The sequence below is a fragment of the Miscanthus floridulus genome, chromosome 11 (assembly GCF_019320115.1).
Source record: "Miscanthus floridulus cultivar M001 chromosome 11, ASM1932011v1, whole genome shotgun sequence".
Lineage (NCBI taxonomy): Eukaryota > Viridiplantae > Streptophyta > Magnoliopsida > Poales > Poaceae > Miscanthus > Miscanthus floridulus.
In genome coordinates, this window is record NC_089590.1 from 47,179,651 (window position 1) to 47,197,605 (window position 17,955).

At 44.7% G+C, this 17,955-nt stretch overlaps 2 protein-coding genes and 1 long non-coding RNA gene across 5 annotated transcripts; 1 reads left to right on the plus strand and 2 right to left on the minus strand.

The window, feature by feature from the left end:
- Positions 1-673: 673 nt before the first annotated feature.
- On the minus strand, positions 674-5,976 carry LOC136490604 (elongator complex protein 1-like). The gene is made up of 5 exons (XM_066486812.1): positions 5,462-5,976; positions 4,888-5,205; positions 1,701-4,801; positions 1,432-1,530; positions 674-1,353 (listed from the first exon to the last, which is right to left on the minus strand). The coding sequence occupies exons 1-5, from the start codon at positions 5,630-5,632 to the stop codon at positions 1,035-1,037; spliced, it is 4,008 nt and encodes a 1,335-aa protein (XP_066342909.1). The 5' UTR covers positions 5,633-5,976; the 3' UTR covers positions 674-1,034.
- A 558-nt stretch (positions 5,977-6,534) lies between these two features.
- LOC136493061 (U-box domain-containing protein 33-like) lies at positions 6,535-10,720 on the minus strand. Of its 3 annotated transcripts, XM_066489096.1 has the most exons (8): positions 10,362-10,719; positions 10,025-10,253; positions 9,489-9,930; positions 9,273-9,395; positions 8,009-8,554; positions 7,438-7,729; positions 7,013-7,356; positions 6,535-6,903 (listed from the first exon to the last, which is right to left on the minus strand). In XM_066489096.1, the coding sequence occupies exons 1-8, from the start codon at positions 10,579-10,581 to the stop codon at positions 6,718-6,720; spliced, it is 2,382 nt and encodes a 793-aa protein (XP_066345193.1). In that variant the 5' UTR covers positions 10,582-10,719; the 3' UTR covers positions 6,535-6,717. The 3 variants fall into 3 exon arrangements, with proteins under 3 accessions (XP_066345193.1, XP_066345192.1, XP_066345191.1); XM_066489095.1 differs by having other exon boundaries at positions 7,013-7,729; positions 10,362-10,717; XM_066489094.1 differs by having other exon boundaries at positions 7,013-7,729; positions 9,273-9,930; positions 10,362-10,720.
- A 1,029-nt stretch (positions 10,721-11,749) lies between these two features.
- On the plus strand, positions 11,750-14,254 carry LOC136490867 (uncharacterized). The gene is made up of 4 exons (XR_010767896.1): positions 11,750-12,293; positions 12,421-12,478; positions 13,768-13,834; positions 13,927-14,254. It is a non-coding gene; the product is annotated as an uncharacterized lncRNA (long non-coding RNA).
- The last annotated feature ends 3,701 nt before the right edge of the window (positions 14,255-17,955 follow it).

Genomic DNA, 17,955 nt, shown 5'->3' on the forward strand with positions numbered 1-17,955 from the left:
AAGTGAATGAAATGAACAAAGATTTGGGAACAACTCCTGCGTTTCATTGATCTCATAGAATATATACATGTGAAGGGGTGTGTCCAAAGGACACAACCGATGAGAGAAGTTACATCTCGTCACCAAGAGACATGCCCCTTCGGTGACACAGTTAACCACTAATCTAATCTCTAATCCTAACTGCTTGTACGGACGCCGTACGGATCCGTACGGACGAATGAGATAATCTGTAGAAAGACGCATGTTGGTGTACTGACGTCATTTCACAACAACTCTAGGCTATAAGGAAAGTCATCGTTAACTTTCTTGCCCTCTTTTCAGACGTATCCTGCTTCATGAACCCCTTGTATCCAATTATATATTAGCTAAGTACTCCGCTTCTTGCCCTCTGGCCCGTTAGTTTCGCTGAAATGAAAGTAATATTTGCTGATTTGTTGTGAAAGAAAAACACTATATCATGGCTGATAAACGAACATAACTAAACTAGCTTAACGCAAGCTGGTGGTACGTCGTACGTACTAGTCAACAGGTAATTAAAGGTATACATTGTTTGTCAGAAGATGGTATATATGTAGTCATGGTAAGTAAGATCATTGCTGACCTCAGTTGCTCTGTCAGCTTCTGGAGTCCGAGACCGTACGCGTAGCTTCAAGCTGAGTTACCTTCGACAAGAGGTCTTTAGCATAAAAGAAAAAGAAAATACTACCATGATATTCGTGCTCGGATTATTTGCTCCCATGACAATATACACTAATATTTGCTCCCATGATTACACATAGCGCAATTCTGTTGATTGTTAATGTAAAAAAAGTGGACAAATCTAGTATTGGCTCACAACATAAAATCCCTAGACCACCACCAGTACAACACAAATCCAATCCAACAGCCCAACCAGTGACCAAAATTTCAAATGAGGCTACAACAGTTCATCGATAAGATCAAGCCTGACCTTTTTTTTGCCACTCACAAGAACACAACACTTCATCCCGATTTAAACGATGCTAAATTGCTAATTGGTTAAACCGCTCGCCTTGTCACAGGGGAGACAATGCTTTGATTCGCCATGAACCGGCCTCGCTGTGACCCGACCTATGAGCCCTCAGCATTCTTATGTAATGCTCAAGGGTGCGTGTGCTCTCGTCTACCTTGTCGTTAGATACTGTGTCCTCGGTCAACTTCACCGCTGCCCTTTGAGACACTTCAAAGTTATTGGCGGCCTCCTGCACCTGACGGGCTCTTTGTTCTTTTCCCAGCTGTATTAGAACCACAAGCAGGCTCTTCAGCTCATTTTGGGCACCACCTGTCAGCGCCATTCCCTTGAGGTGCTCCACAAGGGCCATTTCCTCCCCGGGACTGCATGCACAAAGAAAGACAAGGTCAGTCCACACGACAAACAAACCCTAATCAACACCAAAAGCGCAGGTTGCCGACCTTCCAGCTCGTATCTTGCCACCCTTTTTTTGCCGCCTTGCTCCTCGTGATTTGCTGACATTGCTGGATATGACCGAAGCACTTGACTCCCTGGTTGACCTGTCCACACAGAATTCAGAGTTTCACACTGATAGGTAACATGACACAGATAGGATTAAATTTTAGATTTCTTTCTGAAACAAGATATTCTGAAAGTATGTAGAGAGGAATGATAAACAGAGATAACACGAGTTGTGCAACTCCAAATGGTGCAAGGTGCAGCCTCTTACCTTGTGGTATATGCACTCATTTCACTGAAGCTAGTGCTCACTTCTGAAACGTTGTCATCTTCAACGTCCATAAACCGATCTTCTGACTGGACTTTGGCAGCAAGCGACAATCTCCTCTGACGGACGGCCAAATAGCGTGCTACATATTTACCAATCTTCAACAGTCCTTCCTGGTACTCAGATATCAGTGATGTGGCACATTCTGAAGCTGCATCTCTGACAGTTTCAACCAGATCATGCCTGCTAAGCATATAGGCAACTCTAAGAGCTTCTTCCCATTCCCTTGCCATGATATAATAACTTACACCTCTTTCAGCATCTGAACAATACTCCAGTGCTACTCTAGCAGCATCTCCTGGCTTGCCAAGCGCCTGGAACTCATCACATAACTCATGTGCAAGCTGAACAATTTCTTCCTTCTTTAACTCCAAAAGACCTGCAACGGTAAAAACACCTCTCCAGTCCCCACAAGCACGGTAAGCTCTCATTGATTTCTGATATGATGAACAGCATTGATAAGTCAATGCGGCATCTTCAAAGCATTTCTCTCCAGAAAGATGGTCACCCCATGCCTCAAGAATTTGATTCCTTTTATCTGGTTCATTAAATAACTGGAGGCCCAGTGGGAACAGCTGAGGATTGCCATTAAGGAGTTTCATGCAATCCTCATGGTACGCATTGCCAGCAGAAACAATGTTTCTGAGAGCACTCTCATATCTTCCAAGCCTTAAATCAATCGTGTACCTCATGATAGCAGGAGGAAGGCTTTCAAGACTCTTAAGGAAAGGAAGGAACTCTTTTGGATCCTTTTGGGAATTCAAAGCAACGATAGCAGCAAGATTCAGATCATACAACCCCAAAGCAGCACCGAAAACAGCTTCAGTGTCCGTTAACCAAAGCAAGTGCTTCAGTGACTCTTCAGCAGAAGGGTAGAGCTTTCGCTTGGCGTCATCAAGCCCAAGAAGTTCTGATTCTCGAATGAGTTTTATTCTATTCAGTGCCTGCTCCAACAATGGAGGTTCACTACGGGCCAAAGTGGTCAATATACAAAGTTCTCTTGATGAGCTCTCTTCTATTTGTTCCTCAAGGGCTTTTCGAACTGCCATAAGTATAGAAGTGACTTTGTTACCCAAAAATAAACCAGGTGAACTTTCATTATCTGCCATTGGGACTGCACACTGATCAGGAAATGATATATAGGCTTCATACAATTTGCTGCTGACATTGCTGTTCTTCATTGAGCAAACAAATTCAGTGATGTGGGTAAGGTTATTAACTTGTTTAACAAAGTCTGCTGCTGAATTCATAAAAGCATTCCAACCACAATAGTCAACGATGATGTTGAAATCTATCCGATGCCTCCTCACCATGTCTATTGCATCTTTGAAACGCCTCTGAACCAGTGCTTGAACAATTGAAACAAGGACTAGCTTCCTGGGGTAGGTACACTCTAAGTTACCACGTGTTGTTTGCATTATGACAGCTGCTTCATCACCATGGAGAACACCAACCAACTTCGCTCCCTTTTCCCACACAGTGATGTGCTCTTTGCTTTGCTTTCCACGAGCAGGACTACTGACAAGGCCGTCAATTGTCACCTCAATGTCTTTAAGTAAGATCTCATTGACATCCACAATGAATAGAAGATCTTGCTTAGTAGTCACAAGCAAGTGGCTCATAACTGGCTCAGTGGCTCCATAAGCACTGGAGTAGAATGTGAAGCTGCTGCAGTTGTTGCTCAACAACCTTTTGCCCATATAAAGCTTGCCGCTTTCATCGAGTCCAAAGAGAAAGGGTTCTGCCATACCATTTTCATAGCACAGAACTGCAGTCATCCAAGGACATGATGCTGGAAAACAGAGGTCAGAACCAATGCTACTGAATTGTGCTGGTGGACACATTTTCGACAGATTTAAACTTGAGCAGTACTCAATAATCCGTCCTCCGCTAATTTGAATGAAGGCTGAACCTCTTTTTGCTGGGTTTGGAGAGACTCCAACGACTGAACTCTCCAATTGCACTTTCTTTGATACTCTAGCCTGCCAGCCAGATGAACTCACTGAACCTGGCACAGAATCCTCAGAACATCTAAGTTCAATCTCATTGATGAAAAACAGCGAATCATGTTTATCTACAAGGTTTCTGGTTTCACTGGACCTGATTGTTGTTAAAGAGTAGTCTTCACTATAGCAACAGATACCAATCAAGGTGCGTGTATCTATCCAAGTGAGGTGCATACAGTTATTCAAAGTTAAGTCAGAACAGCACGGGTCAACACTTATCCCATTGCCTTCAAATTCTTCCCAGGTATCTGGTGCTGGAAGTTCCACAATAGACAAGCTGCCATTTGACAGATAAGCAGCCAAGTGGCTCTTCGAGTTATTGGTCACAAAAGAAACCTCATTCACTGCACAAGGAAATGCAAGGTGGAACAGAGACATGGGAGGTGGCATGAGGCCCAAAATAAGAGGAGTAACAAGAACATGGGAACCATCAATCACAAGTGCAACTGAGCTCTCACTGACTGCCGTAGTCCAAACAAACTTGTGAATAATGACCTGGCCACTCAGTGTCCAGCAAATCAGATGCATTGGTTTCGTTGGATCCCAAAAGAACCTCACCCCCTCTTCCTTTGTATACTGCAGTTCATGTTTCAAGTACCAGTGATTGTTTCTGCAGGTCCATATTTTGATAACATCATGCTGACCAGAAGAAACCAGAGCAGCAAGGATCTCAGAATTGCAGTTCCACTTTAAAGCTTGAATGACAACCTCGGATGGCTCATCAATAGAAAAGTGGCTCCTCTCTAAGCCATTCTTCTCATAGAAAACAATGAGAGGGCACTTTCCCTCTGTCCTCCTATCAAAAGCTGTAGCAACCTTGGCTCCACTAGGCATCCAATCTAGCGATGCTCCCATAAAAGTTTTGGCATCTGAAGAAGAATGCACCTTTCCTGATTCACGTTCCCAGACATTAAGTTTTGTGGGGCTAGAAGAGCTATCGGGGGCTACAAGTGTAGCGAAATACTTCCCATCCCCTCGCCAAGAAATTGCGCTTCGGATCTGACCACCGGTACTGTCTATGTTGCCAATGTTAGCATCCTGAGAAGAAGGATGTTTAGAATGGGGGAGAGCACACACACAAAAGAACTTGTATATTCAGCAAGACTTTAATATATAAAACATACTTGAGGGTCAAGAGAAGTCTCAAACAGCACTTCCCAATCCTGTGTGATGACAAGCAGTTGGCCGAGTCCAGTGGTGACAGAGATAAGGGCCCCATCAGGGCTAGAGGCAATGGTGTTGACACCACCTTCCAGTCTTCCGACAACTTCAGTTGTTTTCTCGTCCACATTATACAAGAGCAGGCAACCGGCTGACGAACCAAGGAGTAGAGACTCCCTCTCCATGAGATAATCCATGGCAACAATACAATCTCCAGGATCAAGAACAACCTCCTCCATGTCGGAGTGGTGAGCAGCAATTTTGCTCCATTGCAGCGGTTGCTGCGGAAGTGAGACGAAAGCAGGATAGTCAGCACGACATGGAAAGCTACAAGATGAAGTTGTTGGCGTAGCGATGTTTTTCCTAGACTGAAAAATTAAAATAATTGGCTATAAAGCAACATTTTAGTAAGCGTTGTTTGTTTTTTATTAAGTGTTCTTTGTGGCTTTCTAGAAACGAAAGCTAAACTCGTCTTGATCCGCAAGACGCGGCAGCTGCTAATCAAATAGGATGATGGGATGGGGTAGAATTGGAGACCTGTTCCTGGGTGAAGGACGCGGGGAGCGAGACGGTGTAGATGAAGTTGGCGGAGGAGGCGAAGAAGGCGCGTCGGCGCTCCGCATCGGTGGCGGAGGCGACGAGGGTCTCGCCATCTATCCGGAGCTGGAGCTGCTGCGGGAGCCTCGTCACAAGGCCCAGGTTCTTCATCTCGCCGCCGCCGCGGCGCTGCCGACGTCGAGGGTTTTAGTAGGAGGTAGTTCGAGGAGTTTCTATTTGGTTTGCCTTTGTATCTCTCTCGCTCGCTCGCTTGTTGGGGCCCGCTGGAGACGGCAGCCGGCAGCGGCTGTGGGTGGAAGAGAGGCGGCGGCGGCGGCGGCGGCCGTGGGCGGGAGCCGAGAGGGCACGGCGGCTGTGTTTTGTTCGGTCGAAGAAATTGGCTAGGTCAACACGAGGAAAGGAAACCACCGGAAGAGAGAAAGTAGACGGCCCACAAGGCCCAGAACAATGATTCGGGAGACTCTGTTGTTTGTTTCATTCAATTTTGGAATTCCTTCGCTTTTTTTTGACGGAATTCCTTCGATTTTTTCATCCAATAGCTAACTACCACGTCAGTAATTTCAGAAAACGCAGCCATAACAAAAATAGCTAACTACCACTTCACTTTTTTTTTTCTACCATACACCTCTGCATGTGGACTTTATAGTGTAACACATTATCTCTGAGTTCCCAGTTCCCCATGTTGAATATCAATTGTATCCTCAATCAGTGCTAAGGGTGCGTTTGATTTGTCCACTGCAGGATGATCCCACATAATCTAAGTGCATAACCTGCAATGCGCAAGTCGCCTAGTTCACCGTGGTTTAGTCGCCTAGTTCACCGTGGATCTAAAACATGCGGGCAGTTAGCAAAACTTGGTTTTTGTGCCCAAGCTGTATCATTTAGATCATCCTGCTACCTTATCTGTAAATCTCATGCCACACCAGTGAAAAAAAGTCTTATTTGACGCTCTTTAAATGTGTATTATAGTGTACACTGATTAATTATTACACAGAAGGATGGGCCATATATAAGAGGCATAGGAAAACAACGCTTACTAAAAATTATGTGACTGATCCTGAAGCTGCATTGCCGCATATATACATCCTAATGCATTTCATGAAGCACTAAGCTCTTCGTCAATTCATACAGACAAAACCTTAGAACAGCTATTCAAATTATTCATATGCTATTCCCTTTTACACGTGAATCTATACAGATCGAAAAAGCAAAAGAAACGCCGAGCAAAAGTTTCATCAGCGAGAGTGACGAAGCCAATCCTGGATAGCAAACCGAAGGGCGTGGTTAGGTGTGAGATTGAGATGCTCTAGTTTCAGGTTGTTCAGAGGCGCCGTCCCCTGCCCAGTCTCCATCCGCTCACGGATTGCCCACCCTTCATAGGTCACCCCATCAGCACACACCTGAGGATCATGCATTACCTCCTGCAGGCCAAAACAGAAGAGGAAGAAAAATACCAAGTTCCTTGTCATTATCACATCCAACCCCATACCCATTCCCTAGTTAACAATAGTGCAAGATGATGGAACTTGCCTGCATAATTGGGCACAGGAAAGAGGAGGGTGCTCGTTCCTGCCTCATCAAGTGTAGCTGTTCCAGTTCTCGTACAGTCTCAGGAGTCAGGTCTGGGCGATCTCGGCTGCTGTCTTCACTGCACCTCAGGCCCAATTCTGCTAGCCTTCCAGCCACCTCCATAGGCCACTGCCCAGCAGTCGGATCGAGAATTGTTGATAGCTTGCCACAAGACATAGCACGCCTTACTTCACCAGCAAGCCCTGCAGGCTCTTGTTTTCCGGTCAGTAGCTGGAGTATCACAATGCCGAAGTAGTATACGTCAGACTTCGGTGTTAATACTTTGCTTCTCTTGTACTCTGGATCTGCATAGGGAAAAGACCCTTTCAGCTCAGAACCACCTGATGGGTAATCCTTCATGTCATCCGTGAATAGCCGAGAAATACCAAAATCGGCAATCTTGCAATGACATTCAGTATCTAGGAGGATGTTCTCAAGCTTCAAGTTGCCATGTACGATCATCTGAGGTTTACAGGAATGCAAGAACACCAATGCATCCGAGATCTCAGCAACAATGCGCGCACGAATTTTCCATGGCAAGGGACGGCTATTGCTTCTGCTGAATAGGTCATGAAGGCTCCCATTCGGCAGATATTCATAAACGAGACACAGTGCTTCTGGGCATGCCCCAACCAGTGTCACTAGATGAGGGTGCCTCACCTTGCTGAGGATATAAACCTGACATAGAAAACGAAAAACAGAAATAAGTATCTTCAGCTAACCAAGGATATGTTCTTAGACACATACATAACTGATAAAAGGTTCCCATGAATTCAATAGCAATTTCCAAATACATCTGCATTGCCATCAGATCTAAGATATGCAGCAAACAAGCAGAAATTTGCAAGCCCAGTGAAAAATGTGTCATGCACCAGTACCATGTGTTCACATGTCCGCAAAATTACTTCCATAAGTTCTAGAGTGCATTGGTGTGAAAATCAGAGAAACATGGAATACCTCTTGCTGGAACTGCCTCACACTCTCAATGCTATGGCAGTGCAGCTTATAAATCATCACAGTTCTGTTCATAATTTCTCCTTTGTAAACACACCCATGACCTTGTGACCATATCTTGAAGCTCTCTGAGAATTTACATGTAGCAGATTGCATATCTAACATTGTAAATTCTCTGAAGTTGTACAAATCATCTCCAAAAGCATTTGAGACGCAATTTGACAGTGTGGCATGGCTGTATGTGCACCCCTTAACCTGGTGAATGTGTCTGTTTTCGAGCGTTTGCATTTTTAGTTTCTTCTGGCAAAGACTTTCTATGGAAGATTGGATCACTTCAAGCTCTGCTGAAAACTCATCTATCCGAAGCTTTATTTTTTCAAAATGGGCATCTAGGATAGCTAATCTTCTCATAGATGAGTCCAGCCCTGATACTGCTCTCTCTTTATTCTTTATGAGATCTTCATGCTGCTTTCTTGTGGCTACCAATACAACTTCAAGTTCCTCCCTCATTTTCATTTCATGTTTTTTAGCAGAATCAGAATCTTTTGTCTGCATAAAGACCATGAGATGGTTAAGACAAATGAACAAGTGCAATCGTTTTCTTCGCATTAACTGACATGAAATGTTTACTGCTGAGTATCTGGATTTCAACTGGTGTTATAGTAAATGTTATGTACAGTTACAAGAATAAGGCACTAATGTAAATAACCCCTCCGTTCCAAAACATAGTTCACTTTAGCTTTGTCTTAGGTCTGGTCATGTTGCCTCTTGAGACGGTTGGAGAGTATATAGGTCTTCATGGTTTTTTTGTATAGGCTTCATTTTGGTCCGATAAGGTGTTTGGGGGTTTGTTTGGTGCTGTAAGATCATCCTTCCTGAGGTTATTGTTTATGGTTAGTGATCTTGGTCGTGGAAGTCATGGTCATGTTCAGTCGATTTTGGTCGTTGTACCTGGCTATTTTTGGCCTTTCTCCTCGCTTAATGAAATCTACGTAGATCTCTTGCGCATTGGAGAAAGAAAGAGTTCTTTAACTTTTGACGAAGTTTATGGAAAAATACATTAACATCTACAATTAGTTTCATTAAATTCTCCATGCAATACAATGTCTTAATAATGCATTTATTTGAACTTGTAGATGTTAATATACTTTTCTACTAACTTGGTGAAAATTAGAAAAGTTTGATTTAGGATAAAGCTAAGTGAACTATAATTTGGAATGGAGGGAGTACACGATAGGTTAAATGGTGAGGAATAGATGGCACATACCTTGGCAAAAGCACTTACAGCTTTTGACTCCATTTCTTTGCGCTTCATCAGCTCAACAAAAGCTTCTTTCCTTGATCTGTCAGCTTCCATCATTACTTGTTTGACATTTCTGGCCAATAATTCCTGAAATACTATCCACATAATGTTTAACACAAGTTTCAAGCATGAGTTACTGATGCATATGTATATAAATGATAAATGAAGCAGAGTGACCACCTTAGAATATAACTGTAATGTATCAACATGTACAGAAGAATCAGACCAGAATGTTAAGTTGAGTGCAGCTTCTGTATCATCTTGCCAATCTGACATGCTCATACTGTTGAAATGGTTGGCTTCATGTGCCCCAAAAGCTTCATAATCATTAGATCGATCATAATCTGAAACGACGCCTTGATCTAGATCAACTGTTGTTAATGCCTCGCACGCAAGATATCCTTCATCAAGTATGGGTCCAGTGTTGTTAGTATATGAGCTGAACCTAATTCTCTTTGTAGTCATCACATCATCTTGGTACTGAACAGGGGTAGCGTTGTCGGCGGCCGCACTCGCTTCTCTGGTCCAGATGTGCTTTCCTCTCCACACGAACCAGATTTGACAGAATGCAGGAGCATTGCTGGCCATCAAAGATTCTTTGCCATATTTTAACTTGAAGCAACTGCACGCATTTGGCGGGCCAGGATACAGTTCACTGACAAATAGTAGAGCATAATGTGTGCTACTAGCTTCAAGAGATATGATGAGAAGCATACTTATCAGGTGCAGAACCCATTATGAGCTTGGTGATCCTGTACTGGTCGACCAGGCTAAGGATGCCATCGTGGATTTGGTCGTTCTCCGTGACAAGAAGCCTAGTCTGGACCTGGGCCTTGTGGCAGAAGGCGAAGTAGGTGTGAAGGATCTTGTTCATCTCCTCCTTCTCGGACTCGCGATGGGAGAGCACCAGCTCCTCTGTGGCTTGCGCCGCGGGGATCTTTCCTACTGGTTTTTTTCCCCAGCTCATTTAGTTTGGTTGTTCAATGAATGAATGGTGAATGGTTGAACTACAGAAATGCAACAGATGATGATTGAGTCGTCGAGAGTACTCACAGAGGGTTGGGATGACTGGCGACGGCTGGTGGACGTGGAGGAGGGCGATGCGGCCGCACCCGAAGCGGCGCAGGGCCCATCGTATCAGCCCAAGCGTCTTCTCCGGTGACCTCCCGACGGCCACGTGGACCCACGCCTCGCCGTGGTGCTGCTCCCGGCGGCCGCGGCAGCGTAGGAGTGGGCAGGGGCTGGGCGGCGGCGACGGGCTCTGGATCTCCATCACCGGCGATCCAAGTGTGATTTCGACGTTTCTGTGAAGAAGTCAACGGCGTTGTCTTGTCCGATATACAGAACTGCTTATAGTAACCAATATACTACCTACTACTCCGTATAGGGTTAGAAAAAGAGAGAACCAAACGAATCTTTCAGTAATATTCCCTACTCTTCTCTGACCCATAAAAAGTCTATCTTTTCTTTATGTTTGTCGTCATTGTATAATGGTACTACTTGACAAGTTGACAGTACTCTCGGTGGCGAATCTGGAAACGAAAGAAAGAGGCCAAATGCTACAATTTATTAAAACTAAGGCTGTGTTCAGTTCCCAAATTTTTTTTCAAAAAGTGATATAGTAGTCATCCTACGTGTATGGAATATTAAATGTAGACGAAAAAACTAATTGCACAGTTTGGTTGGAAATCGCGAGACGAACGTTTTGAGCCTAATTAGTCCATGATTGAATACTAATTGTCAAATAAAAACGAAAGTGCTACAGTAGTCAAATTCCTAAATTTCACGAACTAAACACAGCCTAAGGATATCTCGTGAGAAGTGTCATCAGGTATCTAATTTATGTAATCCCTCTCTCCTAGAGAAGTGCATATCTCGTTTAGGGACCAACCAAATTTCTTCTAAATTTAACTAAATATATAAAAAATAATATTAATATTTATATCTTCAAACAAATTTATTATGAAACTATATTCTACTACGAATCTAATGATAATTATTACATATTAAAAGTATCGACATTTTCTTATATATACTTGGTCAATTTTTTTTTTAAAAATGACTCCTCAATAAACAAGATGTGTACTTATTTTAAGATGAAGAAAATACATTTTAATTTAGAAATATAAATATATTTGTTATAAGTATGACCAATCAAAATTATGCTTGGTCTATCTAAGAATTTGCTCCTTCCAGAGATGACCTATGCTCTATTCATCCAAGAATTTGCACCCAGAAAAACCTCCGCTTACAAACCAATGACACAGATCTGCTATCAGAAGGCTTCACCATGATCGTGTGGCCACGGAGAATTCCATGCTTCAACGCAGGCTTCAACGCCTGCCTCGCTCGTGTGATCGCCGCACCATGCCCCAGACAAAACTTCCCCTCCCGATCTCGCGCGTCGCCCTCTCCTGATTTTCGGTTTCCAAAAAGAAATCTCTCCACTTCCTGATTTTCGGTTCCCAGAACGACGTCAGCTTCATGGTCACCGAGTTCGACGCGATCAAGGAGCGCAAGGCCCTTGCGGGAGTTCCTGGACCAGGCCAACAGCGTCCACGCCGCCGGTAGCTACGCGACCGTGGAGTACCGCGAGCGTGGCGTGTTCAACGCTAGCAAGATGGTGGCGCAGATCTAGGAGGTGGAGGCGCTGGGAAAGGACCTCTTCGTCGTGGGCAAGGTGCCGGGACTGCCGGCACTGCTCCGCCTCTGCTTGGCCTCTCCCAGGCCGCTGATGCCCCCGATGCCCGCGCTGGTGGAGGCGAGGGATGGAGGCGCTGGTGGGACGGGTGGGGCGGAAGGCATTCCTGGGCTTCGGCACCTACGTGGGCGTCATGGAGTTGTACTGCCACCTACGTGGGCGCCATAGAGTCGTATGACGCCGATGCAGGCAACTTCCGCGAAGGCTCTCCGGCCGCTCGTCTCCATCCCAAGCAGCTGCTGCTGCCAACGCCGACCCGAGGCATCTCGACCATGCCGCAGAAGGTAAGCGCTAGCTGCAGCAGAAATGGTGTTGTTGGCGACTGGATTTCTGTGCTGGATGATTGATGTTTCCTATTGTTTTGATTGCGTTTTATGCTTTTTCATTTTTTCAATATATGTTTGGATTTAGGTCCTAGAAGGGTCTAAAGAGGAAGCCGATGCCTCTCATCAAGAGGCTGCGCACGGGGGTAATGCATTCCCTTCCTCTCTGTGATTTTGTTTCATAGATTGCCTGGTTGTCATGCCCATTGCGACCTGCAAGTTTAATGCTGGGATGCTAGAATGTGCGATTTTTTTGTAGTCTAGATGTTCAATGCGTCCTGCAGCTAAGGCCTAAGGATGATATGAACATGTGGAGTCGTCTGGCTTTTTAGATTCTGTGGGTGTAGTTTCAGAAGTGCTTTTCTCACAGAAACGATGGTTAGCAAAATTGAAATGGTTCTACCCTGTAATTTTTAATTTCGATGCTCTGGCAAACCCTAGTTCCGACTTGCAGTAGAGATGGTTGACTTGAGTGCATCAATAATTTTGCAGTAGTAGGAAATGTAATATTTTGCTAAAGTGCAGTGCCATGCTGACAACAACTGCATGATCTGAAGGTTTTCTAAGGTTCCCAGGTTAGAACAACTTGAAAAATACTGTGTTGATGTTGAAGTTATGAACAGAGAAACCTTTACACGGAAGAACATTGGTAATCTTTATTGTAAAGCATATAAAACATGCAAGTTCAAGGAACATCTTATAGGTTTTAAGACTTTAGACAACAGAAACCTTTGGTAGTGGTCAATCTGCTAATGAACCATGGCCATTCAATGTAATCCGTGAATGTCATATATTATACTCCCTCCATTTTTAAATATATGACATTGAGGACAGGCTAGAACTAATTAGCTTGTTCTAAATGTCATATATTTAAATACGGATGGTGTATCTATTAACGGTCTGTATATCGTTCCTGAATCAATTAATAATCCTTGTTTATATTCAACAAAGTACAGTAAGTATGTTTCTTTACCAAGTTACTATTGTATGTTCATCTGTGACCACAAGGTGAGGTCCCGGACCTACTTTTTTTTTCTAGAACCCAAGTAGTTTAGAGTTCAGATAATGATCTCTTGCTACAGAAAATGTTACCTGGGTGTTTGTTGAGCCCTGAAAGTGGCACGATCTCAATTGTTTGTTTCCAAATTTAATCACTACTAACACATTACAAAGCTACATTCTTTCTTAAATAGTGTAATCATTAGACGTCACAGGTTATATTGCATTTTTCAGGATTTGCAGGCATGCTTTCTTATGTGCCCTTCTTTTTTTATTTATGAAAAAAATAATCTAGGTGAAATGGGATACTTGATGGGATGGGCTAATTAGCGTTGAGCACAATTATAAGCTTGATGTTAGCTCTCTTTCCGTTGCATGTTTATGAATCTACATCTCAAGCTAGATTATATTTACAGTCATTTGATTGTCTTCTCAGATAATATTTCATCTGGCTGGGACTTCAGGCAAGCCTGTGGGCTATTGGCAAGCAATTGTGGCTTCTGGTATGTGTTCCCTATGTCAATGATAATGCAACTATTTTGGCTATCTCAGAGATTAAATCATGTTGTGTAACTTGAGTCCACTGGACATCCAGATAAAGCACCAGCTAATTATCTCTAAGGGCACCTTATGAAGATAGTGGAGCTTGAAGACCTGAAGCCATCTTGCTGCCTAGGCATGTGCTCCTGAAGGAGATGTATTTCTCTGTGCATATCTTTCTAGCTACTGGTTTGCTGTTGAAGGTGCAATACTCGAGTAGTTTTCTTTTGGCTGTTGTTGGGTGCAATACTGGAGTGGTTTTGTCTTGATTGTCGGCTTGCTGTTGTCCGCAGCAATACTAAAGTAGTTAATTGTGTTTGGTAGTAAAATTATTCGGGCCTTCTGTTTATAACTACACTGTAGGATTACAGAGCTGACCTATGTGACTGGGTGCAAGCAAGGCTTGCTGATGTTTGTTGCTCGAAATTGTTTAAATTGCTTTTTGCATGAATTGTAAAAATTTCTCAATCTATGTTCGTGAGTTTTCTTTATTTTTTTCTTTTGTTGACACGTGCTCATGAGCTCAGCATAAAGGCTGGTAGCTGCAAAGCTTAAGAATTGAGAAGTTTGGAGTGGAGAGAGAAAAAGTTGTGCATGAACGTGCATGTTTTGCCAATATGTCATGTCAAAGACTAAGTATTGTTTCTAGTTTTGTATCAAGAGTCTTGTTTTGTAATGGTATTATTATTGAATCCGTGATAATAAAGTTGTCTTTGGCAAAGAGGTCAGTGTTCCTGTTGTAATATTGGATCTACATCTTTTGAAATTATAAGTATTATGCTGGTAAATTAGTTTTTGTTGTTTGATTTGGATTATCAAATGTCACCGTAGCGTTAGCACGAGCATTATATTAACCAATAATAATTGCAGAATGAAGGCATCAGTGACACCATTCCCACTGGTCGACACAATGTATATTGTTCGATGTAGTCATTTACGTTCGGTGAAGTACAAAAGTGACGCTGTGTAGTCGCTTATGTTTGCCTCGTGCCAACTATGACAACCACTAGAAGTAGTCATTCTTGCGCACCGCGCGAAGTGTTTTTCAGAAACCAGATCACACGTACACACGAGCAAATGTCGCAGGTGCGGTTCCATAGGGGCCTGGTTGTCGTTATATTGAGTCCGGGGTACCCTTGCCGGGGGCTACACACGACGCAGCTGTTCAGCTGATAAGCTGGGAGCCGGCTAAAGTTGATTTTTTTGTTTGAAAAAATATTGTTTTATAACTGATAAGTCAGATTGATAAGTTTAAGTGAACAAGACAGCTCCAGGTAATTTGTAAAATATTCACTCAGATCCAATTAGATTTTTCCTTATACTCCATTCGTCTCAAGATAGTAGGCGCAATTGCTTTTTTAAGGGCAGTTCCAACAATTGATTTTTAAGCTAACTCTAAGTATTTTTTTTATATTTTAATAGAATAGAGAGAAAAGCTAGCTCTTAATTAAGAGCTACGCTCTTGCACATATTTTAAAGTTATGTGAAAGTGTTACGTGGGTTTGTGGGGGTACGACCCCGGATATCCATGGTAGACCACATGGGCTGCGCCCCCAGGGGCGGTCCAGCCCACAAGACGAAACCTTATGAGGCACGGCGCTGCTCGGTGTCTCCCGTAAGACACCGGGAAGATATCCTGAAGATACTACAAGATCTGTTAGGATACGTATGATCCCAAGATTTTTGTAATCTGTTATTACTTTTCGGTTATCTCTCAGATCTAACCGACTTGTAACCCTGCCCTCCAGACTATATAAGGTGGGCAGGGACCCCCTCTAAACTCACGTAATATCATACGATAGCCAATACAATCCAACAGACCACATGAGTAGGGTATTACGTCATACTGACGGATTGAACCTGTCTAACTCGTGTGTCTCTGTTGCCTTCTTGTTCTTGATTACACGTCTCTCTGCCGATCAATCTACCTTCGTGGGATACCCCTCAGAGGACTGCCGACGATATTCTGTCGACAGTTGGCGCGCCAGGTAGGGGTACATACCAAAAACAGAGCCTGACTTTGGCAACAGCACCATGCGGATTGACACCGCCAAGCTCCAACTACGTCCGTCCTACTCCAACATGAGATCAACTTCGTTCCAGCCGTCAAGCGAGCCGCTAAGCGAGTTGCCCGTGTCGTCGACCAGATAATGCCATACGCCACTGACCAGATGTTCTGTCTAAAGCTAAGTCACGCTTTAATATTCTTCTAAATATTCTCCAATCTTCGTATATCGCCACAATGTTTCTCCGAGCTGTTTTCTCCATGTTTGTTCTCCAAATGATTTTCCAAATCCCTGAACAGTCATGTTGATGCTCGGATATCCTCAGAGACGGCCTTGTCTCTGGCTCCTTTCTACACGTGTACGAGCGTTTGCCCTCTGCGTTATGGGTGGTCGACAGTGGTTTCTCAGCGACGCTTTGTTCTTCCTACACGCACACGGGCTCCACGCTCCGCGTTATGGTTAACGGGGCTAGCTAGGTCTGGAGACTCAGCTACACACTAACTAACTGGGCGGTTTATTTTAAATATAAATATATCTTCACACCAACTGATCGCTGAGCTACATACGCTATTTCTTCTTCGGAGTTCATATATTTCTACATCATATACTATCCGTTCTACATATTTATACTATAAGATTATCCTCCAGGTGATCGGACCGCCTGGTGCTCGGACTTCTCCACCGATCAACTGGTCGGGCCACTAGGTTCACGGACTTCGTCGCCGACCAGTTGATTAGAATGTTCGCCGATCGTTTCTACTCAATGCTCACTTTGCCACCGACCAGTTGACTGGACTATTCGTCGCTCGTGCTTCATCATCAGCTACGTCGGGGACTTCTCAGCGCTTGGATTCTTCGTGCTCGAGGATTAAGTGGACACACTTCACCTTGCGGACATCGCCAGCTACGCCAGGGGCTCCTCGGCACTCGGACGTCGCTATCTACGTCGGGAACTCCTCGGTGCTCGGACATCGCCAGCTACGTCGGGGACTCCTCGGTGCTCGGACATCACTAGCTACGTCGGGGACTCCTCGGTGCCTAGATATCTCCAACTACACTGGGAACTCTTTCGCTGCTCGGAAGTCACCAGCTATGCCGGAGACTCCTCGATGCTCGAACATCGCCAGCTACGCCAGGGACTCCTTGGTGCTCGAATATTGCCACCTACGCCGGAGACTCCTCGGTGCTCGGACATCACCAACTACGCCGGGAACTCCTCAGTGCTCGGACATCGCCAGCTACGCCAGGGACTCCCTCGATGGTCGGCAAGCTTTTAGACTTCTTTTTCTTTGACCCTACTACAAGATTCATTCTTCATCTTCCAGCAGGCTCAGGGACTAAGTGGGCACACTTCACCTTACGGTGAATGTGTGGTTTTCAATTCAGGGCTCCACCCATGGACTGGTTACCTGCTTGGCTGGTCTTCTACCTTTCTTCTACTTTCTGACCCTGACACCACATGATCACATGCCTTCTGCTTAGGATCATTGTCCAGGTGATTGGACCACCTGGTGCTCAGACTTCTCTGCCGATCAACTGGTCGGACTGCTAGGTTCATGGACTTCATTGTCGACCAGTTGATCGAGCTGTTCGCCGGTCGCTTCTACTTGATGCTTATTTCGCTGCTGACCAGTTGATCGAACTGTTCGTCGCTCGTGCTTCATCATCAGCTACGTCAGGGACTCCTCAGTGCTCGGACATAGCTAGCTACACTAGGAACTCCTTGGCGCTCGGACATCGCTAGCTACGTGGGGGACCCCTCGGTGCTCGGACATCGCCAACTACGTCGGGGACTCCTCGGCGCTCAAACATCACCAGCTATGCGGGGGACCCCTCGGTGCTCGGACATCGTCAGCTACGCCGGGGCCTCCTCAGTGCTCGGACATCGCCAGTTACGTGTGGGGCCTCTTTGGTGCTCGAACATCGCCAGCTACGCTGGGGATTCCTCGGTGCTCGGACATCGCCAGCTACGCTAAGGACTCCTCGGTGCTCGGACATCGTCAACTACGCCGAGGACTCCTCGGTGCTTAGACATCGCTAGCTACGTTGGGGACTCCTCGGTGCTCGAACATCGCCAG